Source organism: Bubalus bubalis, chromosome 3 (assembly GCF_019923935.1).
Source record: "Bubalus bubalis isolate 160015118507 breed Murrah chromosome 3, NDDB_SH_1, whole genome shotgun sequence".
Taxonomy (NCBI): Eukaryota; Metazoa; Chordata; class Mammalia; order Artiodactyla; family Bovidae; genus Bubalus; species Bubalus bubalis.
Genome location: NC_059159.1, coordinates 69,856,789 through 69,869,089, shown reverse-complemented (window position 1 = coordinate 69,869,089; position 12,301 = coordinate 69,856,789). Strand labels below are relative to the sequence as shown.

The following is a 12,301-nucleotide window of genomic DNA, read 5'->3' as shown; positions in this document are numbered from 1 at the left end:
AACTGTTAGCCACAACCTCACTCCTAATGAAAATTCAGTCCCCGGATTTATAAAGGATGAAGATAACTTTGCATCATTTCCCCCTTTTCAGGGCCCTTTATTTGACTCTTTACTACTGTAGTCTTGTTTTAGATCCCGTCAATTCAACCACTGTTGACTAAAATCCTGAACCCAAACTAGTGCAGATTTTTTCACTTGCTTTCACACTCTTAACAACAACTGAAGAACTGCTCAGGAAGTAAATTACCGAGTATGCGTGCGGTAATTAATGAGTAAAAGGCAGGCTAAAATTGGCACGAGGTACCTGGTGTGTGTGCTGTGTGCTGAGTCATGTCCAACTGTTTGCCATTCTGTGGACTGTAGCCCACCAGGCTTCTCTGCCCATGGGATTTCCCAGGCAAGAATACTGGAGTGGGTTGCCATTGTCTACTCCAGGGGATCTTCCTAAACAGGGATTGAACCTGTATCCTCTTTCATCTCCTGCATTAGTAGGCGGATTCTTTACCACTGAGCCACCTGGGAAGCCTGAGATGCCTGATACTTTAGTCAAAATGATGAAATAATGAACTGATACTTTCTTCAACACTTTGTTTTTAATACATTCACCTTTTTTGCCTGCATATAGTAATATTGTTTAACTTGCTAGTTTTCTAAATTTTCTTTTCTGCCTGGATATAGTAATGTTGTTTCTTAACATGCTAGTTTTCTAAATTTTCTCTTCAGCACCTAGGACCCTCAGCTTAGCGATCTACTGTCTTTATTTCCACAAGTAGTTATTATTGAATTGAAAGGATGGTACTTTAAACCATAAAGCCACAAAATTTTTATTTTGTGTATGTTTAATGCAGAATTTGATACTCTGTCCTTTATTGTTGCAGCGAGTTGGTGGGGGACTTAACTTTTTAGATTGAGTATTTTTTTTTTTTTCACCATTTAAGTAACCTGAGATCCTGGGGTATTAGGGTACTTTTCTTGTACTAAAGAGGAGCATATTTGACAAAATATCAAGGCTCCATAATGAAGGAAGATCCTAAATGGAATCCTTAAATGGGATCTTTTTTAGGACAGCAACCTCTAAATTGTGAGTAGAATCCTTGCAATTTTCACCTCTACATTCTATGTATGGGAATACATGGGATGAGAATAAGGACGATAGTCATTATATAGTCCTAGGCAGGGACTCTAGGGACACTGCTCACGAGGGAATATAACACTTTCACTAGTAATGTGGTACAGTGCCATATACTAGCACACACACTTCAACCTAGACTGACACATGTTATCTCATAGATTCCTTTTTTCATCTTTTCCACAGCTTTGTCAAATTCAGTCATCTTGGTATCATAATTAACACCTGCACCCTCCCTTTCATTTACAGCCCAATTCAGTATTTTCCAAATTGCAAAAATGCATTTGTATACTATTTTTAAACTCTGAATCAAGTAGAATAGAGCAGAATAGGACATAAAATAGGTTCATAGATACCCCTCTAGTTTTGAAGAATTCACAAGGAATCATGTTGTGTTTGTATGGATGAGTGTTTGTGAATTCATGCGTGCACAAATGCTAGCACTTTTCCCTTCACAGTTAAATTCTTGAAAGACTTACCACAGGTAGAATTAACGGTTACCATGGTATTTTCTAGTTATGACTTTGTGCCACCAAGGTCTGTGAACAAAGATTTAAATTGAAACATCACATGACAAAGAATAAAAATCTCTCCCCTTTCATCTCTTCATTCTTTATGTTCCAGATTGAGGTGCTTAGCAACAAGGCTCCTTGTGTTCTAAAGACCATGGCAATTGGATAAAGGTCTTCCACATTCTGGCTTTGCCTTCTCCATCATACTCTAATTACTCCTCAATATGAATAAACCTGAGTATAGTCCTTATTCCTATCCCATGTTTTCTCTGCACGTAGTATAAGTGTTTAGTGTTTTTTATTTATACTTTAGTGCTTTTATTCATACTGTGTCCCTCATCTCAGATTATTTCCTAAGCACAAAACCTCATAATGAAACAGTTGAATTGCTTCAAGTTCCAGAAATAAGTTTGATCTGGTTTAAACCATTGTTCAAGGATTGAGGCTTCAGTAACCATCTATGACTTTCACTCTAAGGTCAGGGATAACTTAGAGACACTTCACATGTGTAAATAAGTGTGCCTCATCCATTACAAGAACTGTTGTCAGTAAAGAAGTGGCACAAAGAGATTACAAAGAAGAGCGAGATGAAGCAAGTAGAGTGTGGGTGGTGATGCTAGCATCGTAGTGGCATAAGTTGTTCCTATTTTCTCTCCGCTTCATTTTACAGTTAATTTGACACCCTTGTATTAGCAAGACTGCTTGATACCAGGAGGGATTTGGGGAAATAGTCATCATTTGTGCATCAGAAAATAAACAAGAGCTTGTTAAGGCCTTAAATTCCTTGGAATTGGATTAATAGTACCCGTCTGCCAATGCAGGAGATTTGGGTTCAATCCCAGGGTCAGAAGATACACTGGAGGGGGAAATGGCAACCCATGCCAGTATTCTTGCTGGAAAATCCTGTGGACAGAGGACAGTGGCGGGCTACTGTACATGGGTTCACAAAGAGTCAGACATGCTAAAGAACTGAGCACACACACATGGTCTTTTCTAGCTTTAGCCCTGCCGTTGGAGAAGGCACTGGCGACCCACTCCAGTGCTCTTGCCTGGACAAACCCATGGACGGAGGAGCCTGGAAGGCTGCAGTCCATGGGGTCGCTAAGAGTTGGACACGACTGAGCGACTTGACTTTCACTTTTCACTGTCATGCATTGGAGAAGGAAATGGCAGCCGACTCCAGTGTTCTTGCCTGGAGAATCCCAGGGACGGGGAAGCCTGGTGGGCTGCCGTCTATGGGGTCGCACAGAGTTGGACACGACAGAAGCAACTTAGGAGCAGCAGCCCTATCATAGGGAGTAACCAACTGATTGCTGAGCAAAGATTTTTATATGAGATCTTACATGACAAAAGAGAAAAGGCACATTTTTAAATTTGATTACTTTCTAGGTTTAACTGCTGCATTTAAAACTGTACCAATTTTATATCCATAGCAACTGAGTAATGGTCCTCCTGATTCTCGACCTGGGAAGAGCCTTGTGAATATTGCACTGGGACATGAACAGCTAAGGCCTCGGAAAGGCTGCATATGTTCTTCTGGGTGTAGCTGATAGAACAAGGGACTTAATAAAAAAATAAAGGAACTGTGCCATCATCAACAATGTCAATAAATCTCTAGCAACTTATCCCAGAGCCATGAATCCTGAAAAAGAGGTGCTTAAGAATTGAAAATAGGTATACTGAAGAAAGTCAGTGAACTATAAGAAATCCTAGAAAGGCAGTTCAATTAGATTAGGAAAATATAAATGAACTGAATGAGTTCTTTACCAAAACCAAAACAAAACTGAAAACAACGAAAATGAGAAAGGTTAACAAAGAACAGAACAAATTCTGGAGCTGAAGAACATGATGAGTGAGATGAAGGATATAATATAGATATTATAGATATAGAAAAAAAGGAAGACAGAATAAATGACTTAGAGGATAGGAATTTTGAAATAAGTTACAAAGAAACAAAGAGTGAGAAATTAAAATGAATGAAAAAAGCCTACATTATCTATGGGCCTCCATTGAAATGGTGCATATCTAAATAATTGTGTGATGGTAAAGAGAGAAAGTGAGTTGATAGAAAATTTAGTTCAATTAGTAATAGCAGAAATCTTCCCACAACCGCACATACTAGGAGATCTTAGTTGAAGAAACTAATATTTCACACTATTATCTCAATGCAAAAGATATTCTTTGAGACAGATTATACTGAAACTATCACAATCAGGTAATTCTGATTGCAGTCCAGGTAAGGAGGGGATATGCAGATTGTAATTTACAAATTAGCTCTATTAAGCTTTCAGTGGATTTCACAGTGGAAACTCTACTGGTCAGGAGAAACTACAGTGGCAAATTTAAAGGATTAAAAGATTGCCTGTTAAGAATACTCTATCATTCAAAGTTATTATTCATATTGGAAGGATAAATACTTTCACCAACAAACAAAAACTAAGGGAGTTTATCACTAGTAGACCTGCCTTACAGGGAATATTGAAAGGAGTTCTTCAAGCTAACATGAAAGAAACTAATCAGCTATATGGAACCCTAAGGTACACAATGCCCTGATAAATGTGAAAAACTAGTTAGATTTAGAAATTTCTAATTGTATAACAGAATGGAGTATTAACTACTTAACAATAGTGTAGAGGTTGAAGAAAAATTATGAAAAATTACTATAACTACTATCATTTGTTAATTAATACACATCATTAAAAGCGATAGTAATTGTGACATCAAACATATAAAGAGTGACCTATAGGCAAATGAAGATAATTTGTTATCATTATAAGATGCACAGTTTCATCTGTGAGATATTTTCAGTAATCCTCGGGGTAATTACAAAGCAAAAATCTAGAGTATAGTCTAGAAATAGAAAAAAGAAAATAGAGCATTCCTATGGAAAGTTATCAATTTATAAAGATAGGCAGAAACAGAGGAATAAAGAAACTGGAAATATAAAACATGGAAAACCTTTACATATCAATAAGCACTCTGATAGATGAAAGTATTCTCAAGAAAGTTAGGAAATGAACTCAGGAACAAAATAAAATGTTCATACACCATGACCAATTGGCATTTTAGCTGGATGCAAAGATGTTTCTATGTACACAAATCAATATATGGGACACATTAATAGAATGAACAAAAAGCCACATGGTCATCTCAATAGATGCATAAAATCATTTGATAAAATACAACGTCTTTTCATGATAAATATCCTCCACAGAATAGTTATAGAAGAAACACACCTCACATAGGAAAGGTCTTATATGACAACCCCGCAACCACCATTATTCTCAGTTGCTCAAAATTGAAATCTTTTTGTCAAGATCAAGAAGAAGACGAGGATGTCCCCTCTTAGCACTCTTATTTAATATGGTACTGGAAGTTTTAGCTGGAGCAGTTAGACATGATAACGAAATAAAAGGCATATGAATGACAAGAAGATTATAAATTTGTCTTTATTTGGACATGACATAATTTTGTATGTGTATATATGTGTGTGCTAAGTTGCTTTAGAGTCTGACTCTCTGTGACCCTATGGACTGCAGCTGGCCAGGCCCCTCTGTCCATGGATTCTTCAGGCAAGAATATTGGAGTGGTTGCCATACCCTCCTCCAGAGGATCTTCCCAACCCAAGGACCAAACCCTTGTCTCTTATGTCTCCTGCATTGTCAGGGGGGTTCTTTACTGCTAGCACCACCTGGGTAGCCCAAAGCTAGAGGTAGTAACAGAATTCTAGCTGAGTTATTTAAAATCATAAAAGATGATGCTATTAAAGTGCTGCACTCAATATGTCAGCAACTTAGGAAAACTCAGCAGTGGCCACAGGACAGGAAAAGGTCAGTTTTCATTTCAGTCTTAAAGAAGGGCAATGCCTAAGAATGTTCAAACTATGGTACAGTTGCCCTCATTTCACATCCGAGGCAAGGTAATTCTCAAATTCCTTCAAGCTAGGCTTCAGCAGTACATGAACCAAGAACTTCCAGATGTACAAGCTGGGTTTCTGAGAGGCAGAGGAACCAGTGATCAAACTGCCAACATTCGTAGAATCATAGATAAAGCAAGGGAGTTCCAGAAAAACAACTACTTCTACTTCATTGACTCCACTAAAGTCTTTGACTTTGTGAACCACAACAAACTGTGGAAAATGCTTAAAGAAATGAGATCCAAAATCAAAATCACTCCAAAATCACTACATACCAGACCACCTCACCTCTCTCTTGAGAAACCTGTATGTGCGTCAAGAAGCAACAGTTAGAACCAGACATGGAACAATAGACAGTTCAAAATTTGGAAAGGAGTATGACAAAGCTGTGTATTGTCACCCTGCTTATTTAACTTTCATGCAGAGTACATCATGTTAATTGCCAGGCTGGATGAATCACAAGCTGGAATCAAGATTGTCAGGGGAGATATCAATAACCTCAGATATGCAGATGATACCACTATAATGGCAGAAAGTGAAGAGGAACTAAAGAGGCTCTTGATGAGGATGAAAGAGGAAAGTGCAAAAGCTTGCTTGAAGCTGAACATTAAAAAAAAACTAAGATCATGGTAGCTGGTCCCATCACTTCATGGCAAATGGAAGAGGACCAAGTGAAAGTAGTGACAGACTTTATTTTCTTGGGCTCCAAAATGACTGCAGACAGTGACTTCAGCCATGAAATTAAAAGATGTTTGCTCCTTGGAAGGAAAGCTGTGACAAAACTAGACAGTATATTAAAAATCAGAGGTACCATTTTGCTGACAAAGGTCTGTATAATCAAAGATTTGGTTTTCCCAGTAGTAATGTATGGATGTGAGAGTTGGATCATAAAAAAGATGAAGCACCAAAGAATTGATGCTTTTGAATTGTGGTGCTGGAGAAGATTCTTGAGAGTCCCTTGGACTGCAAGGAGATCAAACTGATCAATTCTAAAGGAAATCAACCCTGAATATTCATGGGGAGAATAGATGCTGAAGCTGAAACTCCAGTACTTTGTCCACCTGATGCGAAGAGTCAACTCATTGGAAAAGACCCTCATGCTGGGAAAGATTGAGAGCAGGAGGAGAAATGGGTGGCAGAGGATGAGATGGTTAGATAGTATCACTAATTCAATGGACCCGAATTTGAGTAAACTTCAGGAGATCATAGAGGATGGAAGAGCCTGGCATGCTGCAGTTCATGGTGTCACAGAGCTGGCCATAACTTAGTGACTGAATAACAAAAACAACCACTCATTCTGCTATTCATTCTTTATACAATTTTTTTTAAGAAATTCAGTAATTGAATTAGCCATGTCTGATTGCATAGTTTTTATATCTTCTTGTTCATTGTTAAAACAGGCACTGCTTACATCAATTATTTTTCTTAATTCAGTTAACATTTTTACCACCAATATTTTGAATTCTGTATCTGATAAATTGTTGATTTCTGTTTCATTATTTTCAGCGGTTCCTTTTTTTTTTTTTCAATTGAGAGTAGTTTCTCTGCCTTTTCACTTTGCTTAACTTTCTCTGCCTCTAATAATTTAGGTAAAACAGTTATCTTTTGAGGTTCTTACACGTGAGCTTCCATATATGGGCTGTGTGTGTCCAGTACCTTTGATGATAGTACAGACTTGATGTAGATACATGTCTTTCCTGGTTACTACAGCCTTGGCAGGTGATGGGGCTGCATATGAAGGGGCTAGGGCCAGTGCCTTGTGTGAGGCAAGACTTCATCTCTGCCTAGTGGCCATCAACCCCCTGTCAGAGGTGGGGGTCTGATCACAAGTTTCAGGAACAGAAGCCCTGAGAGCCAGAATTGATCTGGCTCTGTTCCCATTAAGTGTGTGTTTTTCCCTCCCTCTGCATTGCCCCAGGACCTTTGCCTACAAGGAAGAGGGTGCTGAAGCAAGTAGGACCCATGAACAGATGGAGGTCCAGTGTATTGATTATGTAAGCATCTGTGTCTCTGTTCAGATGCAGCCATAATGGCAAGTCCCCTTTGTCTCTCACAGCCAAGAACTGCACCCCTGTCTCTAGCTCAGCCCCTTGCTCCAGAACCGTTGTGGAACTGCTCTGCGGGGTTGGCAGGCCTCTGTATGGACTCTCAGCATGAATAGGGAGGTTAGCTGTGGTGGAGACATGGGAAAAAATGATTATGATTTAGCGGCCCCTCAGTGTCTAACTATTGGAGAAGGCAATGGCACCCCACTCCAGTACTCTTGCCTGGAAAATCCCACGGATGGAGGAGCCTGGTAGGCTCCAGTCCATGGGGTCGCTAAGAGTCGGGCACGACTGAGCGACTTGACTTTCACTTTTCACTTTCATGCATTGGAGAAGGAAATGGCAACCCACTCCAGTGTTCTTGCCTGGAGAATCCAGGGACGGGGGAGCCTGGCGGGCTGCCGTCTATGGGGTCACACAGAGTCGGACACGACTGGAGCGACTTAGCAGCAGCAGTGTCTAGCTTGTGAATCCAGCACTGGCTAGTAACTAAGAGCACTGGGTACTGCTTCCTTCAGCCGATGTCCTTTCACTGGGCCACACCTAATGCTTAAATCACATACAGTATCAGCAAGTGCTCAGGGGAAAACCTAGCTAGCAAGTATCCAAATTTTCAGAAATCCTTTTTGATGCCTGAAGTTTTAGTTTTTTTACTCTATGTTGTTGCTTCAGCTCTCTGATGTCCTTAAATTTGGTTCTTAAAATATAGTTGGTATTATCTAGGGTTTTTCTAGAGGAAAGATGGTTGCTATGACTTACATGTCCTAAAGAGAATTGCAAGCATGTTTTTCATCGATTTTAGAAATAAAAGTTATGAAGTTTGAGTGGCACATATAATTTTCCTCTTTTTTCTGATTTTAAAGTTATTCCAAGTTTAAACTATGTCCCCAAGATGGTAAGGGCCGTAGTGTGAATATTTCGAATCTTCTGATGTCAGACTCCTTTCTGTGTTCTCCATTATGCCACATACTGTACCACTCAGAGTTCAGTCAAAGAGAGGAATGCACACCATGGGGATAGCAATGAGTTATGAAGAAGAAGATGTAGCTGTTACTGCTCGGGCTGGCGCTTGAAGGGAAGAGGTAGTATTAATAAACCTACATGTTTTGAATAGGTCCCGTGGATCTAGGGCTCACTCTAGGATTCAGGTATTTGATAACTCAAGGACTTGGGACTGAAAACTGAGAAAGGTAAGATGCTTGGTGGCCGTGCCAGTATCTCTGAAGCTGAAAAGTAATGTCCATTAAGGACTCACTAATATATAAATATAATGTAATGAACTATTATACATAGATATGAAAACTCAGTATATGTATGTTTGAGTATATAGTAATAAAACACAGACTGAAATTTACCTTCATGTAAAGAAAGAGCTGTTAAAGATACAACACTGACATGAACAGTGGTGAAAAATTCCCCAGGCATCCAGTCTGCCCAGTCTCCCTCTAGTTCTGTTAGCAGAAATGAATAAGAAGAGGACTGGCAAAGAAGAAATGAGATTCGTAGGTTTCCATTCACTGTGTGACAAAGCAGAGTACAAAGGAGAAGGATGTTTAGAATTAAGAGACAGCAAATAAAAAGTACTCACACAAGCACACTGTGCGAGCTGTGCTTTTGCTCAGGAAACACACAGATAATTTTATGAAAAATTTAGCATTAAATTGCTTCAAATAACAAAATGTTCTGGGAATTAGCATATTTTTACTCATTGTTTAATTGGTAATATTTATGATGCAGAATAATGAAATGTCTCGGGTTTTCTGTGATCTCTGACACATGCTGTAACATGTCTACTAAACTAAAAACAAAACAGTGAGAAATTTCAAAGATTTTGAATTTTTTTTTAACCACAAATCTAGGCTTTTATTTCTAAGATGAAGTTGGAACTTTTTCCCTTTTTCCTTAGGTGAAATCAGAACATTTGGTACTTTTTCCTTAAGTATTGTCTCAACACATTGTCCTTCTCACTGAGGTTCAGCTGGAGCACTTTTCTCTTCTTGCCCAATTAATTCTTTTAGTTTCTTAAACAGCCACATTAACAAACAAAATAACATGAAAAACAAAGGAGTCAAGCGAAATAGCAGCAGGTAACGGTGGTCCTGCACTTCATCTCTGCCTGGCGGTGGGCCGCTGTCCACACTACCTCCAGTACCTTTTTCCTGGCAGTGGGGAGGGTCCCACTCGGAGTTGCAGTGGCAGTGTTGTCTGTTGTTGCAGACTCCATTCATATTGCAGGTCTCAGGTGAACAGCCACTTTCGAAACTGGGCATAAAAGTACACTTCCTTTCCATGCAGATATGATTTGCACCGCACTCTGTACCATCTTTCACTTCACCAATATCAGGTATGGTCATCCCAAGATGGTAGTCTGTACCCCAGCAGTTGACTCCATTTATTCGAGTCCAATGCACAGTAGAATGATCTCTTAGGCGGGGGATTTCTGTCACATTCTCACACTGAACCCTACCACACAGAATATCTGGGATTCCACATTGTATATAAGAACTGGCTGTGAGACCACAGTTACCAAAACGGTCACCTCGCATATTCACTTCCTTGTAGCAATTCTCATTTGCATTCTTGGCCTCTTTGCCAAAAATTTTCCTACACTGTTCATTGCGGTCATTGCATCTCTTTTCATAGCAGTAACCACCGCCTGTGCAGGAGGTCCCATCCTGCATGTACACATCTTCTGGACACTGATAGGATGTCCCATTGCACCACTCTGGAAGATCACATTCATTTTCTTCTTTCCTACACATGGAGCCTGATGGCATGAACGTGCAGTTCTCACAGCAAAGGCCAAAAGCACAAGTAGCCCCAACTCTCCGAGTGCAGTCTGACTGACAGCAGGGATCTTTTGCACAGGTATATGTGGAACCACAGTCACACTCTTCTCCTTCTTCAAGCACACTGTTCCCACAGCGTGTCTGCCTGAAGATATTCTCTGGATTTGGTGAAATGTGCATGCACCTCACGTTGCCAACAACGTTCCAGTATGAAGCATAACTGCAGTTGCTGAATCGAGTTGCCACAGTTTTACTTGGAAACATTATGCATTTTCTACTTCCACATTTACATATTTTATCATCATGTCGCATACCCAGATTGTGACCAATCTCATGTGATACAATATATGCAAACTCTTGCAATTCGTCATTCAGAAAGCTATCAACCCCACAGTTATAAAGTTGATTACACACAGTTCCAACATAGGCTAAGCCAAGAAGGCGGCCGTAATTTTCCTTTATGAAAACATGTGCAATATCATGTGGTAAGCGGGTATTAAAACTTTTTCCCTTCCACATGCAAAATTCTTCCAAGAGAATACTTATGTTTGTTGTTGGAAGGAGGTTGTCTTCAGACCAGATCTCGATTCCAATCAAAACCACATTAACATCCAGTGAATGTAAAAAGTTATCTATTCCATTGACAACCATGCATACTTCAGACTGCACACTTGAGGTATTACTTTGGTGATAAAGATACCGACCGTGGTCTACCAACACTGCCAGTTCAAGGAAACGCCTGTGAGTCCACCAGCCAACATATCCACTTTGCTTCAAAGTATAATTAACACTCTCTTGAAGAAATTTCAGTTGTCGTGCTATTTCTTCATCTGTTAATCCACATCTCTTGGGTGGAAATTCTGTCTCATCTACCATCTTGTATAGCAGATGCTCAAATGAGGTAGAAAGCCTTTTGGGCTTGATTTCATAAACAACGTTATGTATCTGTAATGTTCCTTGAAAGCCCCCCAAACATGTACTGAGGGCAACCAGGGATTCTGGATCCCCTTCCATGTAACCCTGATAGTAACAGTCATTCTGGACAAAAGGCTGGTCCTCTGTTAGCCCGTGCTGGTCTGTGTAGGTGAACACTGGTAGGTGTTTAGAGAACAAAAGCTTGTTGACTTTCATGTGAAGAATGTGTCTCTGGCCTCCAAAGCGCAGGCTGTAAGAGAGCCATCCAGAAGGCTTCATGCCGCTGCCAGTGTATGTTATCTTCAAGGGTACCACCACCTCTGGAAGACCATGGTGTTGGGAGTGCTCAATGGAGGATGATCCAGAAAGGAATAGAAACACCCCCAACCGGAGCAGCAGGAGACTGATCCTCACATACACCGGTGTCTCACCCCCAGCCATTTATGACATCACGTGGAGCCAGTGGTGAGAGCCTAAGAACAGAGCAGGCCACATCACTGTGAGCTGGGGGTGTACAGCACAAGCCTTTGATCTGTTTTCTGTTAGAGTCACCGTGCCAGAGCCATAACACTAAAAAAAAAAAAAAAAGAGCAGAGACAGATCTGGGAGTTATGAGCAAATTAAGACAAAGGGCGATGAGAAGGGCATGGGTTAAAATAACTAAAAGTTTGGCTAAAGGCATGGCTCATGATACTGCATTGCATTGCTGTCAAGTAAGGTGAGGCAGAGTGAGACTGTAGGTGTCCAAAGCAGTGGTGATTGGCCTGGGGGACAACTTGTTGAACCTTGAGGAAGGACAGATAGTGGTTCATTGTTCTGTCCTCTAAATATACGACACTGTGTGGACATGTCTACAGAAATAAGTAAGACAAAAAGGCCTTAATGGAAGGAGGATATAGATCTTCTTTTCATTTATAAAAAAATAAAGGGAATTTTTATTTATACATATTGACTGGGTATAATTACCACTTTATAGTGATTCTTTTCTATTTTCA

At 40.0% G+C, this 12,301-nt stretch overlaps 1 protein-coding gene across 1 annotated transcript; it reads right to left on the bottom strand.

Moving 5' to 3' along the window:
* Positions 1-9,532: 9,532 nt before the first annotated feature.
* Positions 9,533-11,764, bottom strand: LOC102392334 (disintegrin and metalloproteinase domain-containing protein 20). Its single transcript, XM_006060275.3, has one exon. It carries the CDS (start codon positions 11,745-11,747, stop codon positions 9,567-9,569), a length of 2,181 nt encoding a protein of 726 aa, XP_006060337.1. The 5' UTR covers positions 11,748-11,764; the 3' UTR covers positions 9,533-9,566.
* Between the last annotated feature and the right edge of the window lie 537 nt (positions 11,765-12,301).